Raw genomic sequence first — 16,209 nt, forward strand, 5'->3', positions numbered from 1 at the left:
CCCTCTCAGTCTTCTCTTCACAATACTAAACAGCCTCAGGGCTCTCAGTCTCTCTTCACAGGGGAGGTGCTCAAGTCCCCTAATCATCCTTGTGGCTCTCTGTTGCACTCTCTCCAGCAGGTCTCTATCTCTCTTGAACTGGGAAGCCCAAAACTGGACACAGTATTCCAGGTGTGGTCTCAGCAGGGCAGAGTAGAAGGGGAGAAGAACCTCCCTAGCCCTGCTGCACACACTTTTCTTGCTGCACCCCAGGATCCCATTGGCTCTCTTGACCACATGGCCACAATCCTGTCCCATGGAGAACTTGCTGCCCACTAGCACTCCAAGATCTTTCTCCATGAAGCTGCTTTCCAGCAGGGCAGCCCCCAACCTGTGCTGATGCCTGTTGTTATTCCTCCCCAGATGCAGAAAAAAATAAACAGGACTAAGAAACTTCATTACATGGTTTACCACAATCTCACTGGTGGTTGTGATGCAGTCTCATACTTCCCATGTCAAAAGGCATGAAAAATGAGACCCCACTACATGTTACCAACCTCTCAAAACCATGTTTCAAATAACTTGGGCCTGTCATTTTTCTCAAATGACTAAAAGGAACTTCATTTTTGTCATTGGGTATGATGAGTTTAATCAATTCTTGTTCTCCCTTCATCTGTTCTGTAGGCACATACTAAGAATACCTTGTGATTTCTTGTAATTCAGAGAAGTTACTAAGCTAAAGTGAAAAGGAAAGTGGATTTTGATTGCCATTCATTAAAAGAACTTCATTCTTCTTTTGCACATATTTCCCTTTCTGTGGCATTGCATGTCCTAAGCTTTCTAACAAGAGAAACCGACACCAGCATTTAGTTAACTGTTTATCAGAGGTTTCCAATTATGTCTTCAAAGTGAAGACATAACACACTGCAATTCCTACTAAGCAAAAAGTAGTCTACCCTCATGGATGTGAGAAAATGAAGATACTTTAAGAAAAAGCTTGGCTGACAAAAATCAACCTACTTTCACAAGATCACAGGATCACAGGATGTCAGGGGTTGGAAGGGACCCAAAGAGATCATTGAGTCCAACCCCCATGCCAGAGCAGGACAATACAATCTAGCTCAGGTCACAGAGGAATGTATCCAGATGGGCCTTGAAAGTCTCCAGAGGAGGAGATTCCACAAGCTCTCAGGACAGCCTGTTCCAGTGGTCTGTGACCCTTACAGTGAAGAAGTTCCCCCTTGTGTTGAGGTGGAACCTCCTGTGTTGCAGCTTACATCCATTGCTCCTTGTCCTATCACAGCCCTCAGATATTTAGAAACATTTATTAAACCCTCTCCAGGTCATCTCTTCTCCAGACTAAAAAGCCCCAGGTCCCTCAGCCTCTCCTCATAGGGCAGTGCTCCAGTCCCCTAATCATCCTCGTAGCCCTCCCTTGGACTGTCTCCAGCAGATCCCTGTCCCTCTTAAACTCTTAATGGGAGAGTGAGAGCAGTGAAAGTGTTTAATATTCTGCTCTGAAGAGAATTCGCAGACCATATCATCCTGAAACTACAAACTAATAGCTTTATGTGATGGTTTGGGGTTTTTCCTATGTGAGAATTAAATGAAAGATTTTGATCAGTATTAATACTTTGATTAGCTTGCAAAAGAATAGTTTAGGCTTGAAGAAGTTATAAAAGCTCATTGTTGGCTACTTGATTTGCATGCTCCTGTAATAATAGAGTCAGATGCTACAAACTGCAAAAACAGCTGACTTAGGAAATGCCTCGTGTCCCAGAAGTCAAATAGCTCTGCATATATCTAATAGCCACTAACAAATATAAGAAGGGATGAAATGAAACCCAATCTTTTGCAGAATTCTGGCTCTCAGCCCATTTTGTAACTCTAACTTTCCCTTAGAGGGCAGAGTACAATGCAAGGAGATGGCAAACGCTGTTTGTGTGCTCTTTTTAATGATGCATCAGAAACATTTCAAGAACAGGTTTGTTGCTGCAGTCTCTCTGGTAAAACATATGTGCCTCAGCTGAAATGCACATGATGCAAATCTTAGCCACTCTGTCTGTCTTTCCTAGTAGAATAAAATACAAATTCCCCCCCCCCCATATTACTCAATATAATCTGAAATATTTTTGTTATAAAGTAAGTTTGTCCAAATGGTGATGCTAAAACCAAACAAAAAGGCATTTGGCTTTGAGCCTTTGCAAGGGTAGCAAACAAACAACCTGCTACGAGAACATGACAAACTCTCATTTTCAGTTAAGATAACTTCAGGACCTCCAATAGAGTTGTTAAAAAAAATCAGTGCCTAGGTCAAGACTTTCAAAGGAGGCTTAATTTCTAGTTTGCAAGATGTGGCCTTAACAAAGCCCTGATTTCCAGAAAATTCTTCCTGTCTGCTCTTCCGAACTGCTGCTCGGTTTCAAAAAACCTGAACCTTTTTTTTGCAACATACAAACAAAGACTCTCATTTTCAAAGCAACATGATTTAAGGCTATGTTGCAACTAAGTAACCTCACAGCACAATAGTCTGAAGAACAGACAGTTTGGAGAAGATCTTGATGGATTCAGTGGGGTATCGGGGAGGAGTTTATTTACTGTTAAGCTCTTGTTAACCCTCAACCGTTAATTTTAGCAGGCTGATAGTCAAACTAATTGCTGTGATAGGTAGAATAGAGAGTAAATGTTACTTAGGCTGGAATTAAAGGGATAAAATGGTTGACCTGCATGATTAAAAGAAAATATCTATTAAATCTTCATACTTACTGCTGTTCTAATGAACATAAAAAAAATATAAACATGAGTAATTTCAAATGCACAGTGCTAACAAATGCTTTCCACTAAACAAATCTGACAGTTCAGCCTGTGTTTGCCTACCTGTGTTTCTGCTGCCTGCAGTTCATATTCCCCTATTTGTACCTTCTGCTCCTTTTATGTGCGTGCAGCACACCTGCATTTTACAGATGCTGTATGCAATAGTGCATTATTTACACATAAACCTTTTCTTTGCATTAATGGCAATTAGATTCCAACCCTAATGAGACTGCTTAAACAGGTATACTTAATTACAAACCAGTACAATAAACAAGTATGTGCAAGATTGTGACCTCAACAATCAAGTCAGGAAATTAAATTATTACTGGAATTGCAGAGGTACTTACAATAATGAGTCTCAGTGATTTCAGAGAAGCAACATTTGAATAAGACAATTGCTAATTAAAGTTTTGCATGCTTGCAATAAGAAGGTATTGACGGCATTAGCAATAATCTGGTGTTTGGTTTATTCAAACTCTGGTCATTTAGACACTGCCTGTTTCTTGGCAGGTTTCTGCTGCCCATACTGTTTGAGTTAGAAAAGTTCAATGGGTAATATTAGCTTAGCTGTAGAACTCTGCTATTTAATAGGATTTTATGAAAATAGCTAATATGTGCACATGACAGCGAGTTCTCACAGTTAAATATTGTCACAGAGGTGTCTTGATTCCATTCTAATCCTTATTTCATTTAAGAATTAAACAAACAGAGCCTGCTGAGGCCACTATTGAATAATGATAATGAGAAAGTTTCTTCTTCTGTGATCTTCAGAAAGTTGTGTCAAAGGAAGTATACGATTTATGGTAGTACAACGTGAACTACTTCAGAAACCTGAGAGGCCCAACCTTGGTCACCATTTCTGGCACTTTGGTTTATCAGAAATGCTTTGTTTTGTAGATGGAAGTATTTTTCAATTTAATGCATTCAAAGTTCATCTGACAGAAAACAGAGTGGGGCAATAATAAGTATCTGTGAATGGTCATCAGATTTAACATCAGACTCAGAAAAACAGTTACTTGCTAACTCCCTCTTTCTAGCACAAGTTTTCTAGTTTGGTGTCTGATCCCACGTTTTAGTCAGTAATTAAATGTCAATAATTAGAATAAGCATAATGCCAGGACTGTTGCATTGATTTGTGAGCAGGTGTCTTTAAGATGAGGTTCAGAAATTGTACTGGTTCCTTTGTATTTAATCATGACTTTTAGAGCCAAAAGTCTGACAATGTCTACAGGTCTTGATATCATTCATCACAGAGCTGCCAAGGCTAAAGTTAAATGATTTCTTTTTCAGTGGTGTTATCTTGTTTCCATGCGGGTTGGACAGATAAGCAGTGCTGAAAAGGGAGGAGGTTTTTGTTCTGTTTTTTCATTCTGAGACAGGACTGATCAAATTTCACTAAAGGCCTTAAAACTGGTGTTTTAGTATCTGTGTCTTAAGCAGCAAAATGACAGAATGCACACATCTTCCTCACCAGTTTACTGGCAATGCTCTGTGACAGATGATTCTAATAACGTTTTGTACCTGTTGCGTGTAAATCTCACCCTCCAGAAGAAACGGTGATGATCCTAATGACAAAGTGTCTCCTGTAGGGATGGTTTATGATGTGCATGTCTCCAGATACAATACTGAATGTTCCTTTAATATTCAAGGCTGCCTTTTCTTACTTAAATGGCAAGGCAATGTGTGCAGGCAAGAGATGTTCAGATAAGGGAAAATGATAAAATCACTGTATCTCCAGCTAGCGGAAAACACAAAGTTGGGCTATTTCAGATCTTGAGTTTAATATTGGTGTTCCTCAGTGTTTACAGCCTACATCCTCCAAATGTCTAGGATATAATTTAAACTTGCTAACTCTTAATAGTTGGATTAAAATGGGGATCATATATTTGAGCGAGGTGCCAGTATCAGGTTCTCAATTTCCTTGATCTGCTAGAAAGATTACTGAATAAGTAACATACTCCAGATACATACTTTCCTCTAAGTTGGATCATACCTCATGGACTCTTTTTTCCTACAGTGACAAACACCATTGTCCAGACTTGTAGGCAGAACATTGCCTACAAGCCACGGACCCAGGATTAATGGTTTATTACATGTAATTATTATGGATTAGAAGTGTACCAATTCTATGGGAGTGCCATGGCACTTCCATGACACAAAACCAAGTGGGTTCCTGTATCTTAGTTACTAGACCTCTCAACTCAAAGGTGAGTTGTTTGATCCTTTCCTTGCTATCAGGTGACTTATTTAATAACACCCATGAGCAGATTGCTGTAAACTGTACACTCCCTGTCTTCTTTCTGGCACTGTGTCTCTTGGCTTCCTTTCGATAGTGTGACATAGCTTCCTGTGGAAAATGCTCTCACTATAACCAGTGAGTGTTGGTGGCTGTCTAATGGCAGTGGAGACATGGATGTGACCCCCTTCAGGAAGAAAGAAGAATGAAGTAACAGCTTTCATGCTCCAAGCCATCTAGTCACTAAATATGAATAGATGAAGGCATCACCCCTGCAGCTGTCAGTGCTTTGGAGCAAGCTGACCCTTGGTGTTCTGAAGAAGATGGAAGTGCCTTCCCTTTGGAGACAGATCAAGGCAATGGGACATGAGCGAATAGAGGCACCGCTCTGCAGTCCGTGGTAAGGCCCCGGAGCATGGGACTGAAAATGTGCTCTTCACTCCAGTGTTTCCACTGTGGGACTCTGTACAAGCACAGCACAGGAGAATATTTAAGTTGCCTTACTCTACATATCCATGATAGGTGCCTGATCTCTCGTGCCAAGGCTCTTGATACAGTCAGCAATCTCCATAGGACAACTGGGGGAACCTAAATTAATAGTGCTTTTGGTTGACTCTGAGTCCAGCACCTGTATTGAGCACTTTAGCCAAATGCCAAAGGTCATTTGGTGTGGGCTTCTCAGGTGTCTCTTTGCTCAGTGTTGACTCTTTGCACTCCTATTTCTGCCATTCCTAATTTTGCCCATGCTCTCAACATAGCACCTCCCTGCTTGACTCAACGTCTGAATTTCAAGCAGGAGGGCCAAGTGCCTCAGCTGGGGCACTCCATTTCCCTTTTTTCAACTTAATCGTGAAATACCAAGCTCTTGCAATGTGCAGCCATGTCGAGAGAGAAAAATAAACGTGTCTCTGAATTATCCTTCATATGTGAAGTGGATCATGTTTGTCTCAGCAAACGTAACCAAGTACGTATGGGGGAATGCAAGGGGCACACCGTTCGTGCCTGCTTTATGGACACGCTTCTTAAGGTAACTGTCAAGTTGCAGTTTTCAAATCTTTTAATATTCCAGCACTCCATCCCATTCTTTCCTTTGTTAATTAGTGGATCTAATTAGACCTGTCAGCTCCTACCTGCTGGGAGGTCCGGAGAAGCCCCGGCGGCAGGGCGATGCCACCTCACCTTGGTGGCAGCCGCCAGTTGAGGGTCACCTCACGGCGCACAGGAGTAGGCGTGGGCCCGCTGCTCCCCCCCACGCCATTCCTCCCTGCCCTAGCGCACCCCGTCCCGCACTGCGGCCGATGGGGCAGGGTGGGTGACGGACACCGGACCCCGACGGGCAGGGGTAGGAAAGCATGCCAGGAACCGCCGTCCGGTGCGAGCCGCGCTGCGCGCCCCTCCCGGGATGGAGAGCAGCAGGAGATACAGCTGGGCGGGAAAGCAGGGCGCCCAGGAGAGGATATTTTTATGTCAGGCAGGAGCGCCTGCGAAGGGAGGGAGCGTGCGGAGGTATCCGCCGATAACCCCAGGGCGAGGGAAGCGGGGGACGGGCGGGCGCGGGTCCTGCCCTCTGGCGGAGCTCCCCCGAGCTGCCGGAGAGGGGTGCTGGCGGCGGGGCCGCCCAATCCGCGCGGGGCCGGCCCCTGTGATTGGCAGCGGCGGGCGGAGGGTGGGGGCGAGCCCGTCTCGCTTACTCTGCCTTCGCGGATAGTTTCCCAGCGGGGGCGGCCGGGGTTGGCTCTGCCCTCGGCGCTCCCGGCATTTCCCCCCTCGGGGCTGTTGCCGAGCATTGAGCCGGGGGAGGCGGCGGCGGCGGTACAAGCAGCAGTAGAAGAGAGCGAGGGAAGCGGCCACATGAATCAGTTTCTCTCTGTATCCGGCTCCGGGCAGAGGCGGCAACCATAACGGGGAGGAAGGGAGAGGGGAGAAAAGCGGCTACTGCAGCAGCGGCGGCAGCAGGGGGCCTCCCTCCCCTTGCCACCTTGCCACCGAGGTGGGTAGCTAGGGCGCAGCGTGCGGGAGGGAGCCGGCTACCGGGAGGAGGCACGGCGTGTAGCGGCTCGGGAGGGCGGAGAGCGCAATTGCCCGGGCCGCGGCTGTAGCCGCTGTGAGGCTGCTGGATGTCGGCAGGCAGCGGGGAGAAGAGAAAAGTTGCCCATGGCGCCTGGGTGGATGCCCCACGGGGCGGCTTTGGCGTTGCTCGTGTTCCGCCGCTTATCGCCGTCGCGCGTGGCCGGAGAGGTGCCGCGGCGGGGCGTCCCTGCTGCGCGTGGGACGGGCTTTACCCCGGGCTGGGGCCTGAGGGTTTGGGGCGTGTTGTTCTTCAAGTTCTCTTTTCGTTCCCGCTTCGCTGCTCTGCGATTGTGGGTTTCACCGTAAGGGTGAAAACACCGCCATCAGCGTCTGTCTTGTTTTCCTGGATGAGCCGCCCCAGCAGCGCAGTTCTTCTGGTTCCCCTCAGACCTCTGCCCGCTCTCTCCCTCCCAGCCTTAGCGGGCAGTGGTGGGCGCGGGTCGACTGCTTTCCCCCCGCGGCACGGCTGCGCTCCCTGCGCGCTTCGTTCCCGCCGGGCGCTGACTGCTGCGCGCTCCGCGGCTTCCAGACCCGCCGGGTCGCGCGTGTGCTTCGCGGAACCCTCGCGCGGCCCCTCCCCTCCCCCGCGCGCCCGCGTGTGTGCGCGCAGGGGACCGCGGCGTGGGGTAGGGCTCCCCCCGCCCCGCGTGGGGCAGGCGCTCACGCTTCGTGTCTTCGCCTTCCCCAGGTGCCGAAGGACTGGTGCTCGCCGAGACGCCACCGAGACGTTTGTCCCCCCGCCTCCTGGAGCTACGCGGCCTCGGCTGCCGAATGTGCAGAGCGGAGAGACTTTGGCTCAAAATCCCCCGCTCATAGACACAGAAAGCGGAAGAGGAGCCACCGCCGAGCAGCTGCAGGAGGGGAGGGGGACGGCAACATTGTTTCTGCTGTAGTCGGGGAGGCTGATGGCGGAGTTTGGCAGCGGTGGCGGCACCGGCGGCGGGGGGCTCCCGTCCTCCCAGGGGCCGGTCCAAGGGAAGGTGGCCTTCAAGGCAGGAGATGGGGAAGGAGGAGGAGGAGGTGGCGGCGGCGGCGGGAGATCCCGCTTCGATAGTGCGGGCAGCCGGGTCTCCAACGGGGACTGTGCCCTAGCGGGAGCTGCTGAGGAGCCGGGATCGGCTCCTCCTGCAAGCCCGGAGAGCAGCAGCAAAGAGAAAGGATTTTCCACCAGTCAACAACGAGAAGGCAAACCCGGCATCCCCCGGAGGAGCAGCATAATTAAGGTAAGAGCAGTTGCTCCTCCCTATCGGGTCTCGGCTTTCTCTGTGACACAGGCAGGGAGATGCGGGCAGTAGATTTGGCTACCAGAGCCGTGGCTCTAGGTGAAAGGATAGGCTGCTTTTATTTTTTTAATCCCAGTGGTGAGGAGACTTGCTTTTTCCTTTGTCAGAAGTGGACAGCAGTGAGGGGATGGCTTTGTACCCGTCCATGCTTGGGGATTGGAGGGTGTCATGTTTTGAGGTTTATTAAAATACAAGGCTCTAACTCCTGTTGGGGAATAGGAGAGGAATTAGCTGGTTTGTAAAAAGACAACATGGGCATCAGCCTGGCAGGGAAAGACATGGATTACACAGTATCCTTGTTATTTGGGATGCACCTGTGCAGAGCAATTTTGTGGCTCCATTGGCTTGTGAGTGTGACAGGCACACAGCAGGTGATGAGAGATTCGGTATCTCATTGGGCTGGGGGTGGGAGAAGGTAGAACAGGAAGCATTCTTCTTGTTAAAAGTGACAGCTCGTTTAATAGCAGGCTGTGTTGTATTTCACCTCTAGAAACATCTTTATTTATAGTTAGATCTGCATATTCTGAATGCCAGTGTTTCAGCTTGAAAAGTAGGGAAAGCATGAATGGTAGAATGTAGATTGAGGTAAAAGGAATGGAAGTGGTTTTTGAATACAACTACTTATACAAATACTGTCATTCTCTTAACAAAAAAAAATAAAATCCTGATACCTGAGAGATGGCACTTGATCTTGGGTTAGTTTTCCCAGATCCAGTGAAAAGGTTGCAAAAACATAGGGAAATATTTTCATTGGTATAATGGTTGTTCTAGATGTAAAATGGAGTACAACTTCAAGTACTTAAGAGCTGAGTTTAATCAAGATCAGCTAGATCAAAATCAGATTAGATTTGGTGTCTGTTTAGATGCTTATTGCTTCCAAAATCAACTGTGGTGAGTTGACCCTGGCTGGATGCCAGATACCCACCCACCAAAGCCACTCACCCTTCTCAATTGGACAGAGGAGAGGAAATAAAATGAAAGGGTCATGGGCGGACATAAGGACAGGGAGACCACTCAGCAATTACTGTCACAGGCAAACCAGACATGATTTGGGGAATTTAGATTAATTTATAACCAATCACACTAGAGTAGGATAATGAGAAATAAACCCAAACCTTAAAAACACCTCCCCCCATCCCCTCCACTTCTTCCCAGGCTTAGCTTTAATCCCACGTTTCTCTTCCTCCCACAGTGGCACGGGGGGATGAGGAATGGGGATTATAGTCAGTTCATTACATGCTGTTTCTGCTGCTTGTTCCTCCTCAGAGGGAGGACTTCTCACACTTTCACTCTGTTCCAGTATGCTGTCACTCCAATGGGAGGCAGCTCTCCATGAACTTGCCCAGTATGAGTCCTTTCCACAGGTTACAGTTCTTCACAAACTGCTATATACATTTTATTACATGTGGGTCCCTTTCACAGGGTGCAGTCTTTCAGGAGCAGTCTGCTCCAGCATGGGTCCCCTGTGGGGTCGTGAGTCCTGCCAGAAAACCTGTTCCAGTGTGGGCTCCTCTCTCCATGGGATCACAGGCCCTGCCATGAGCTTGCTCCAGTGTGGGCTTCCCATGGGGTCACAGCCTCTTTCAGGCATCTATCTGTGTTGGCATAGGATGCCTCACGTGTTGCAGGTGGATACCTGCTACACCATTAATCTCCACAGACCACAGGGGATTCTTTACGCTGGCACTTGGAGCACCTCCTCCCTCTCCTTCTTCACTGACCTTGGTGTCTGCAGAGTCATTTCTGTCACGTATTCTCCTTCCTCATTCTCTGGCTGCTCTTTTTGCAACAGTTTTCCCCCACTTCTTAAATCCGTTATCACAGAGGTGCTTACCAGCATTGCTGATGGGCTCAGCCTTGGCTAGTGGTGGGTCTATCTTGGAGCCAGCTGGCATTGGCTCGATTGGACATAAGGGAAGCTTCTAGCAGCTTCTCACAGAAGCCACTCCTGTAGCGCCCCTGCTACCAAAATCTTCCCACACAAACCGAGCATGTTCCACCCCTTGCCTCTGTGAATCATGTATTTAAAAGTTATTAAGATCCACATTCATCACACAGTCTTTGCAAATCTCTGTCACATCAACCACCACCACCAAAAGAATTCCCCATGACAAATACCAAAACAACCTCACAACACTGAGCTGAAGCAGACAATTTCCACACACAGTCCAGCCCCTCATACCTTCACCACAATTAGAACAACAGAAATTGCCCAGGATCGTTCTGCACTCGTAACATTGTTCAGTCTGTGTTTTGTCCGATACCTGCTATTCTCTTGGCTGAAGGATAGAAAAAACAGCTGTGGGAATTCGGTAGTGTATCTCAAGTTGTGTTAACTGTCTCCTGAACCTTGCTATAAAACCCATGGGGGGAGCAAAGACAGCAGTGGAGCACATTTGAGAGCCTGCACCCACCCTTCCTGTTCAAGCAGTGATGCTGGGTGTGTACGTTTATGTGTGTGTGTGTTAAAGAAATTATAACAATAGATAAGGGGCAACTGAGCTCGATGTTGGAATGACTTAATATTTACTGCATTTGCCAGGGATTTATTTACAGGTCTGTTATTTTCCAAAACCCCTTTTGGTTTTCCCGTGGTAGCCCAAGAAAGATACTGGCATTGTTTGCAGTATGTATCATGCCATCATGATACTTCGTAGCATAGGGTTTGATTGTACAGCAATCTCCTGCCTTTCTGGTGACCAAACAAGGATAAAATACCTAGGGACTGGTGATATATTAATGCCAGGAAGCATGAGATAAGAAAATAATGTTTTTGAATTACATTTCATGACTCCTTAAGTCAAGGCTCTTGGTTTCTACAGAAATCACAGCACTTTGGCATATAGAATTACTCAGCTTTCAGTCGTTGTTATTGCTGATGAATACCACTTTGCAAAAGTGAACAGTGATCTTTTGAGATGCTGGGAATTGATTGCTACAGCTTTGTGGTGGTGTTTGAATAACTATGACCCGAGTGACAGAACAAATAAATAAACAAACCAATCTGCAAACAATGCATTAAAAGTTTTGTGGTCCATGTTTATTTTAGATATGATTGAAGCAGATACAGCATACATCAGCACTTCGCAGCTAGTTTGAACCTGGTCGCTTAGTTTTCTGTATGAAACTTTTTGGGAAGTCTGGCATGAGTAGTGAACTTTAACATACTGCTTCTTGTCTGCTCTTGCAGAAATAAAACAAAGTCTGTGAAACAGAGTGGAAAACGCTTGGAAAATATTTCTGGAGCTTTATTAACTCCTATCAGTGATTGCTTACATAATCTGTGGAGTAACCACAGAAAACAAATCTGCCCCATGCAGATGCAGATTTCATACCTTCATGCAAAACACAGTGCTGCTGATCTGTGAAATGCCTGTTTATGGAGTTCCTAGTGCTTTGTCTTAATGTTTTCCCTGCTGATCACTGTGTAGCCCTTTGAGTAACAAACAGAAAATTGACACTAGAGTAATAAAGTTGAATTCTTTAGAACCACATGTTTGTGCAAGAAAATTGGGAGCACAGAAATGCATTTTATTTGGGTTTTAGTCTGTGCTCCCATTAGTTGTCCATTTTCAGAACTCTCCTCCGAGCAGCTGCTGCCTTTTTTCCTTCCTTTGACTTTCTTGCAGTCTCTGTTTGTTTTTTCCTCCTTCCCTCACCCCCCCACTGCTACCATATTTTCTTCTTTCTATTTTTATTTATTTTGTGTACCTGCCTGATTTTGGTTATTTTTTCTTCCCCCCCCCTCTTTGGTACAGGGTGATACACTCTTTGAGGCTGATGTGTCATCTAGGATGATGACAGGTGGTAGGACTGCTGTTACTGGAAAAACTGATATGATCTTCATACCACGGTTGTTTACTTAACCTTTCACTCTCATATATATAAGCTGCATTTAAGCTTAAAAGTGTTGAAGATTGTACCCTTCTTTTGTATCAATTTTTCCAGACCAGTCTGTTCACTGCTTTACCTTTGAATCAAGCTCGAGGGCTAAAGAGAGCCTACCTGTGTTCATAGAGACATTTTCACTTTCTTTATCTTACCCTATAAGATTCTGATGTTTTCAGAGGTGATAGTGAGGACACGTTGTGCATTCCTGGGATTTAGATTATCCAGAACCCTGATTTCTGAACTAATTTAACATACCACTCATTTCTATGTAGTGATTCTGGTTTGTTTTGGTCACTGTTTTATTTTTCCAGAATACCTTCCTTGATGCAACTGGCTATGGTCTCCTATAATGTAATTTCTTACAACAGTTCCTATAATATTCTGTAAAATGAATTTACAGTGAGTCCATCTTGTAGTTTAAAAGACATTTAAGCATCCTTAGCATCCTGAACTTCTTTTGGCTCCTCTGAGAGTTGGGAGTGAGCTTGCTTTATTTCTGTGAGTTTCCTCTGCATTTTTTTCTTACAGAGACTTTGAGGTGGTTGGAATTTGAGAATCTTTAAGGCAGTGGTGGTGTATGTTTCCTCAGAACTGCTTGCTTCCAGGAGTCTCCAAGAAATGCTTTAAGGAGCCTAAGTTTTATTGAACCATAGACCTAAATAAAAAAGAGACAGAACAAGTGGGATAAATGTCTTTTTTAGGAGATGTGCTGCAGTAACAAAATGAGAAGAGATCTGCTTAGGAGAGGCTGCAGCTATTTAGGAAGATGACAAAGTAGTAAATGGAGAAAGGTGGTTTGGAGGCATTCTGTGAGCAGGAACATTCTTATCAACATGTGTCTGGAAGCAAAGTGCATGGGTTTTTCTTCCCCCCCCCAACCCCCTGCATATGTTAGTACTGATCTCAGTGTCAATAACTTCTTGGCTGGCAACTTAAACAAATTTGTGTCTGCTTTTGTTTTTGTTTCTTTGCCTCCCACTTCCCCTAGTATAAATCCAAGCTTTCCTTTTGTAAAGTCATGCACTTGCTGAGCCTTGGCAGCTCCTGAGTTCCATAGTCTGTGAGAAGAGAGGAACCAAATTTAGCAGGTAGATATTCTAGGGTGTAATTTTCAGTAGAGCTTTTCCTTTGAAACTAAACGTTGTTCTATCTATGTCTTTCTGCAGCTAGGGAGTTCTAAGCATATGCATCAAGATCTTTTCTCTTATTAAAATGCCAGCATATGTCATTATCTTGTTCAATTTTCTATGATTTCTAGTTCATACTGTATGGCTGTTTGCATCAGGTGTACAAAACGTGACATATGGATAATGCTCTGCAATATTTTCTGCTGCCATTCTGCATTCATGGTAAACTCTAAAGTAGTATTTTCAGTAGCTCTTAAGTTCTGTGCAGTCCCAAATTACCTTAGCCACAATGGCATGATGGCAAGTCTTTAAGCAGACCCAGGAATAGAGCATACAAACACATTCAGCTTCCATCTGAAAGGATATGAAGGAGTTAGGTTACTGGAATCAAAGTATGTACAATTGCCTTATTTGAAGTAATTTTTCACATTGCAAAGAAACCTGTGTAATGATGCTATCATTACATGTCATGTATGCATTTATGCCCAAGCAGCTTTTTAATGTGCCACACGTTTTCAGTTAAGCTTGATTTAGGAGTCATAGGCACGAAGGTACTAAGGCTCCTTCAGTTCAGAGAAAACAGCCATATAGAGGAGAGAAGGAGAAAACTAGAATGTACTTGCTTTCTCCACACCCTTTGGAAACAAAATGCTACAAATATGAGCTGTAGATTTGTCTTATCTCTTTGGTTTGTCAGGTGGTGTAAGAGATCCGAGTGGACAACTGCAGCTCCGTAAATTGCCGAACATTTAGAGGATGTTTTCTTTGATTTGTCAGACTCTAAGATAGACTATGAGGGGTGACCAACACCTATCAGTATTTGTAGTCTTCCTTCTTCATCCTCTACTGCTTACTGGCTTCCCTTTTTTTTTTTTTTTCTTAATTTTAATATAATCTATGTTTTAAAACAATAGAATAGAATAGAGCAGGTTGGAAGAGACTTCAAGATCATTGCGTCCAACCTATCATCCAACACCACCTAATCAACTAAACCATGCAACCAAGCACCCTATCAAGTCTCCTCCTGAACACCTCCAGTGATTGTGACCCCACCACCTCCTCGGGCAGCCCATTCCAATGGGCAATCACTCTCTCTGTGTAGAACTTCCTCCTATGATTAATGATTAAGTACTTCCTCCTATGATTAATGATTAAGATGATACAGTAGTGCTCCCTCAATTGTATTTTCTGTCAAGCAAAAGCTGTATACCTTAGGTATTTGCATATAGTATCATATATATATGCATGATACATATATAACAGGCAGTTAATGGTGACGCTGGAAAGAGATACGTCACAGCCACTGAGTGGGTATGTTGTGGGTTGCATTGGGTATATGTTTTTATTTGCATTAATGCTTTCTGTAGGCAGCAGTGATCAAAATTTTGTTTGGATGTTTGTGAAGTAGCACAATTTTTAGACAAGGTGTTTGTTAGAAATACACAGGGATCCTCACTGTGCCCAAGTTCAGCATGTAATTTAGTTAGCTTATGTACTATAGACCATGAGGAGAGAGTATTTTTCTTCAAAAGATGACTTGGAGCAGGCACATAATTTGGATGAATTTAGCTTCTCTGATTTCTCTTCTGGAAGAGCTTATATGTCTCTTTCTGTTGACTGAATGAAGAGCTTGGCCAGCGTGAATAAAAGCAATTCCTTCACCCCCACCACCCCCAGCTCCTTAGAATAGCCACAGAACATATTCAGTCTGTTCAGTTATGAAAAATCAATTAGTGGAATTAAAAAAATCATTATGAATACCTGATGAGATTTTTTTTTTCATGCCTATTATCAGGATTGATCAAAGATATGACTGTTAGTTTAGACTTCTTTTGAACTAGGAATTAGAGCACTGGTCTCCTACCCATGGCTCACGGGTTATGCATTGCTCCCATGTTTCGGCTGCATTCATGGAGGATTGAAAAATTGAAACTCACACTGAGAGAACAAATTAATTACATAATTTCCAAGCCTTTGCCAGTCCATGGGTGATGATGATGTTGATCTTTGTATTATTTCCACTGACTGTGAAAAAACCCCCAATCTCTTCATTGAAACCTGTTGTATGTCTATCTTTAAAGGCCAAATTAAGTTAAAACACATATTGTAATAATAGAGCATTGATTCTAAAATACTTACCTTTCCACACAAATGTGGGATTGTGTTCAAGATTCAGAAATCTAAGTATAAGTAGGCTAGTAGGTAGCTTTTGGAGGAAGAAAGGTGCATAATAATTTATGTTTAATGTACATGGAGAAGAGAAAAACATGGTTAAAAAGCAGCAGCATCTGTGTATTGAAGAATGCTTAAAAATAGGGCTGGAAGAGACCTCAAGAGGTCAGTCTACTCTGCTCTGCTGCAGGATCAATTGTTAATAAATTTCAGTATGATGCTCTTTGTCTTTTAATCACCTTTTCTTTGTGATCATTCTATGCAGAGCTGCAGACTGATTATTCCTCTTTTTATATGGGCATAAGCAATCATCTGCACAGAGTTTAAAAGCTTGTACTTGTCCCACTGACTGCATTTTAATTATTTCAGATCCTATCTTAGAATTTGTCAGTTTCTTTCTGATTTTAACCTACCTTCTAATATGCATGCAGCTCTTCCACCTTCAGATGAACAGCCAGTTTTAACTATGCCCTCATTTCCATCATACAATGGTACATGAGGTTTTTTTTTGGTCAAATGATTCTTGTTTATGGCCTTTAAATGTGTTTGAATTCTGTACTCCATGGCTAAAATAAGAATCAATTATTTTCTGTTCTTTAGTGCCTGCAAACTGGGCAATGTGATGCCGGAGAATCTA

General features: G+C 44.5%; 1 protein-coding gene across 2 annotated transcripts in view; it reads left to right on the forward strand.

The window, feature by feature from the left end:
* Nucleotides 1–6,624: 6,624 nt before the first annotated feature.
* The window catches only part of PLCL2 (phospholipase C like 2), a 111,880-nt gene continuing 102,295 nt past the window's right edge, over nt 6,625–16,209 (forward strand). The window contains exons 1-2 of one of the 2 annotated variants that reach the window (XM_054161225.1): nt 6,625–7,019; nt 7,788–8,322. In XM_054161225.1, the coding sequence (XP_054017200.1) occupies nt 8,005–8,322 (318 nt within the window). In that variant the 5' untranslated portion in view covers nt 6,625–7,019; nt 7,788–8,004. The remainder of the gene's footprint in view (nt 7,020–7,787; nt 8,323–16,209) is intronic. The other variant, XM_054161224.1, reaches the window with a different exon arrangement.

Source organism: Dryobates pubescens, chromosome 4 (genome assembly GCF_014839835.1).
Source record: "Dryobates pubescens isolate bDryPub1 chromosome 4, bDryPub1.pri, whole genome shotgun sequence".
In the NCBI taxonomy this organism is placed as follows: Eukaryota; Metazoa; Chordata; class Aves; order Piciformes; family Picidae; genus Dryobates; species Dryobates pubescens.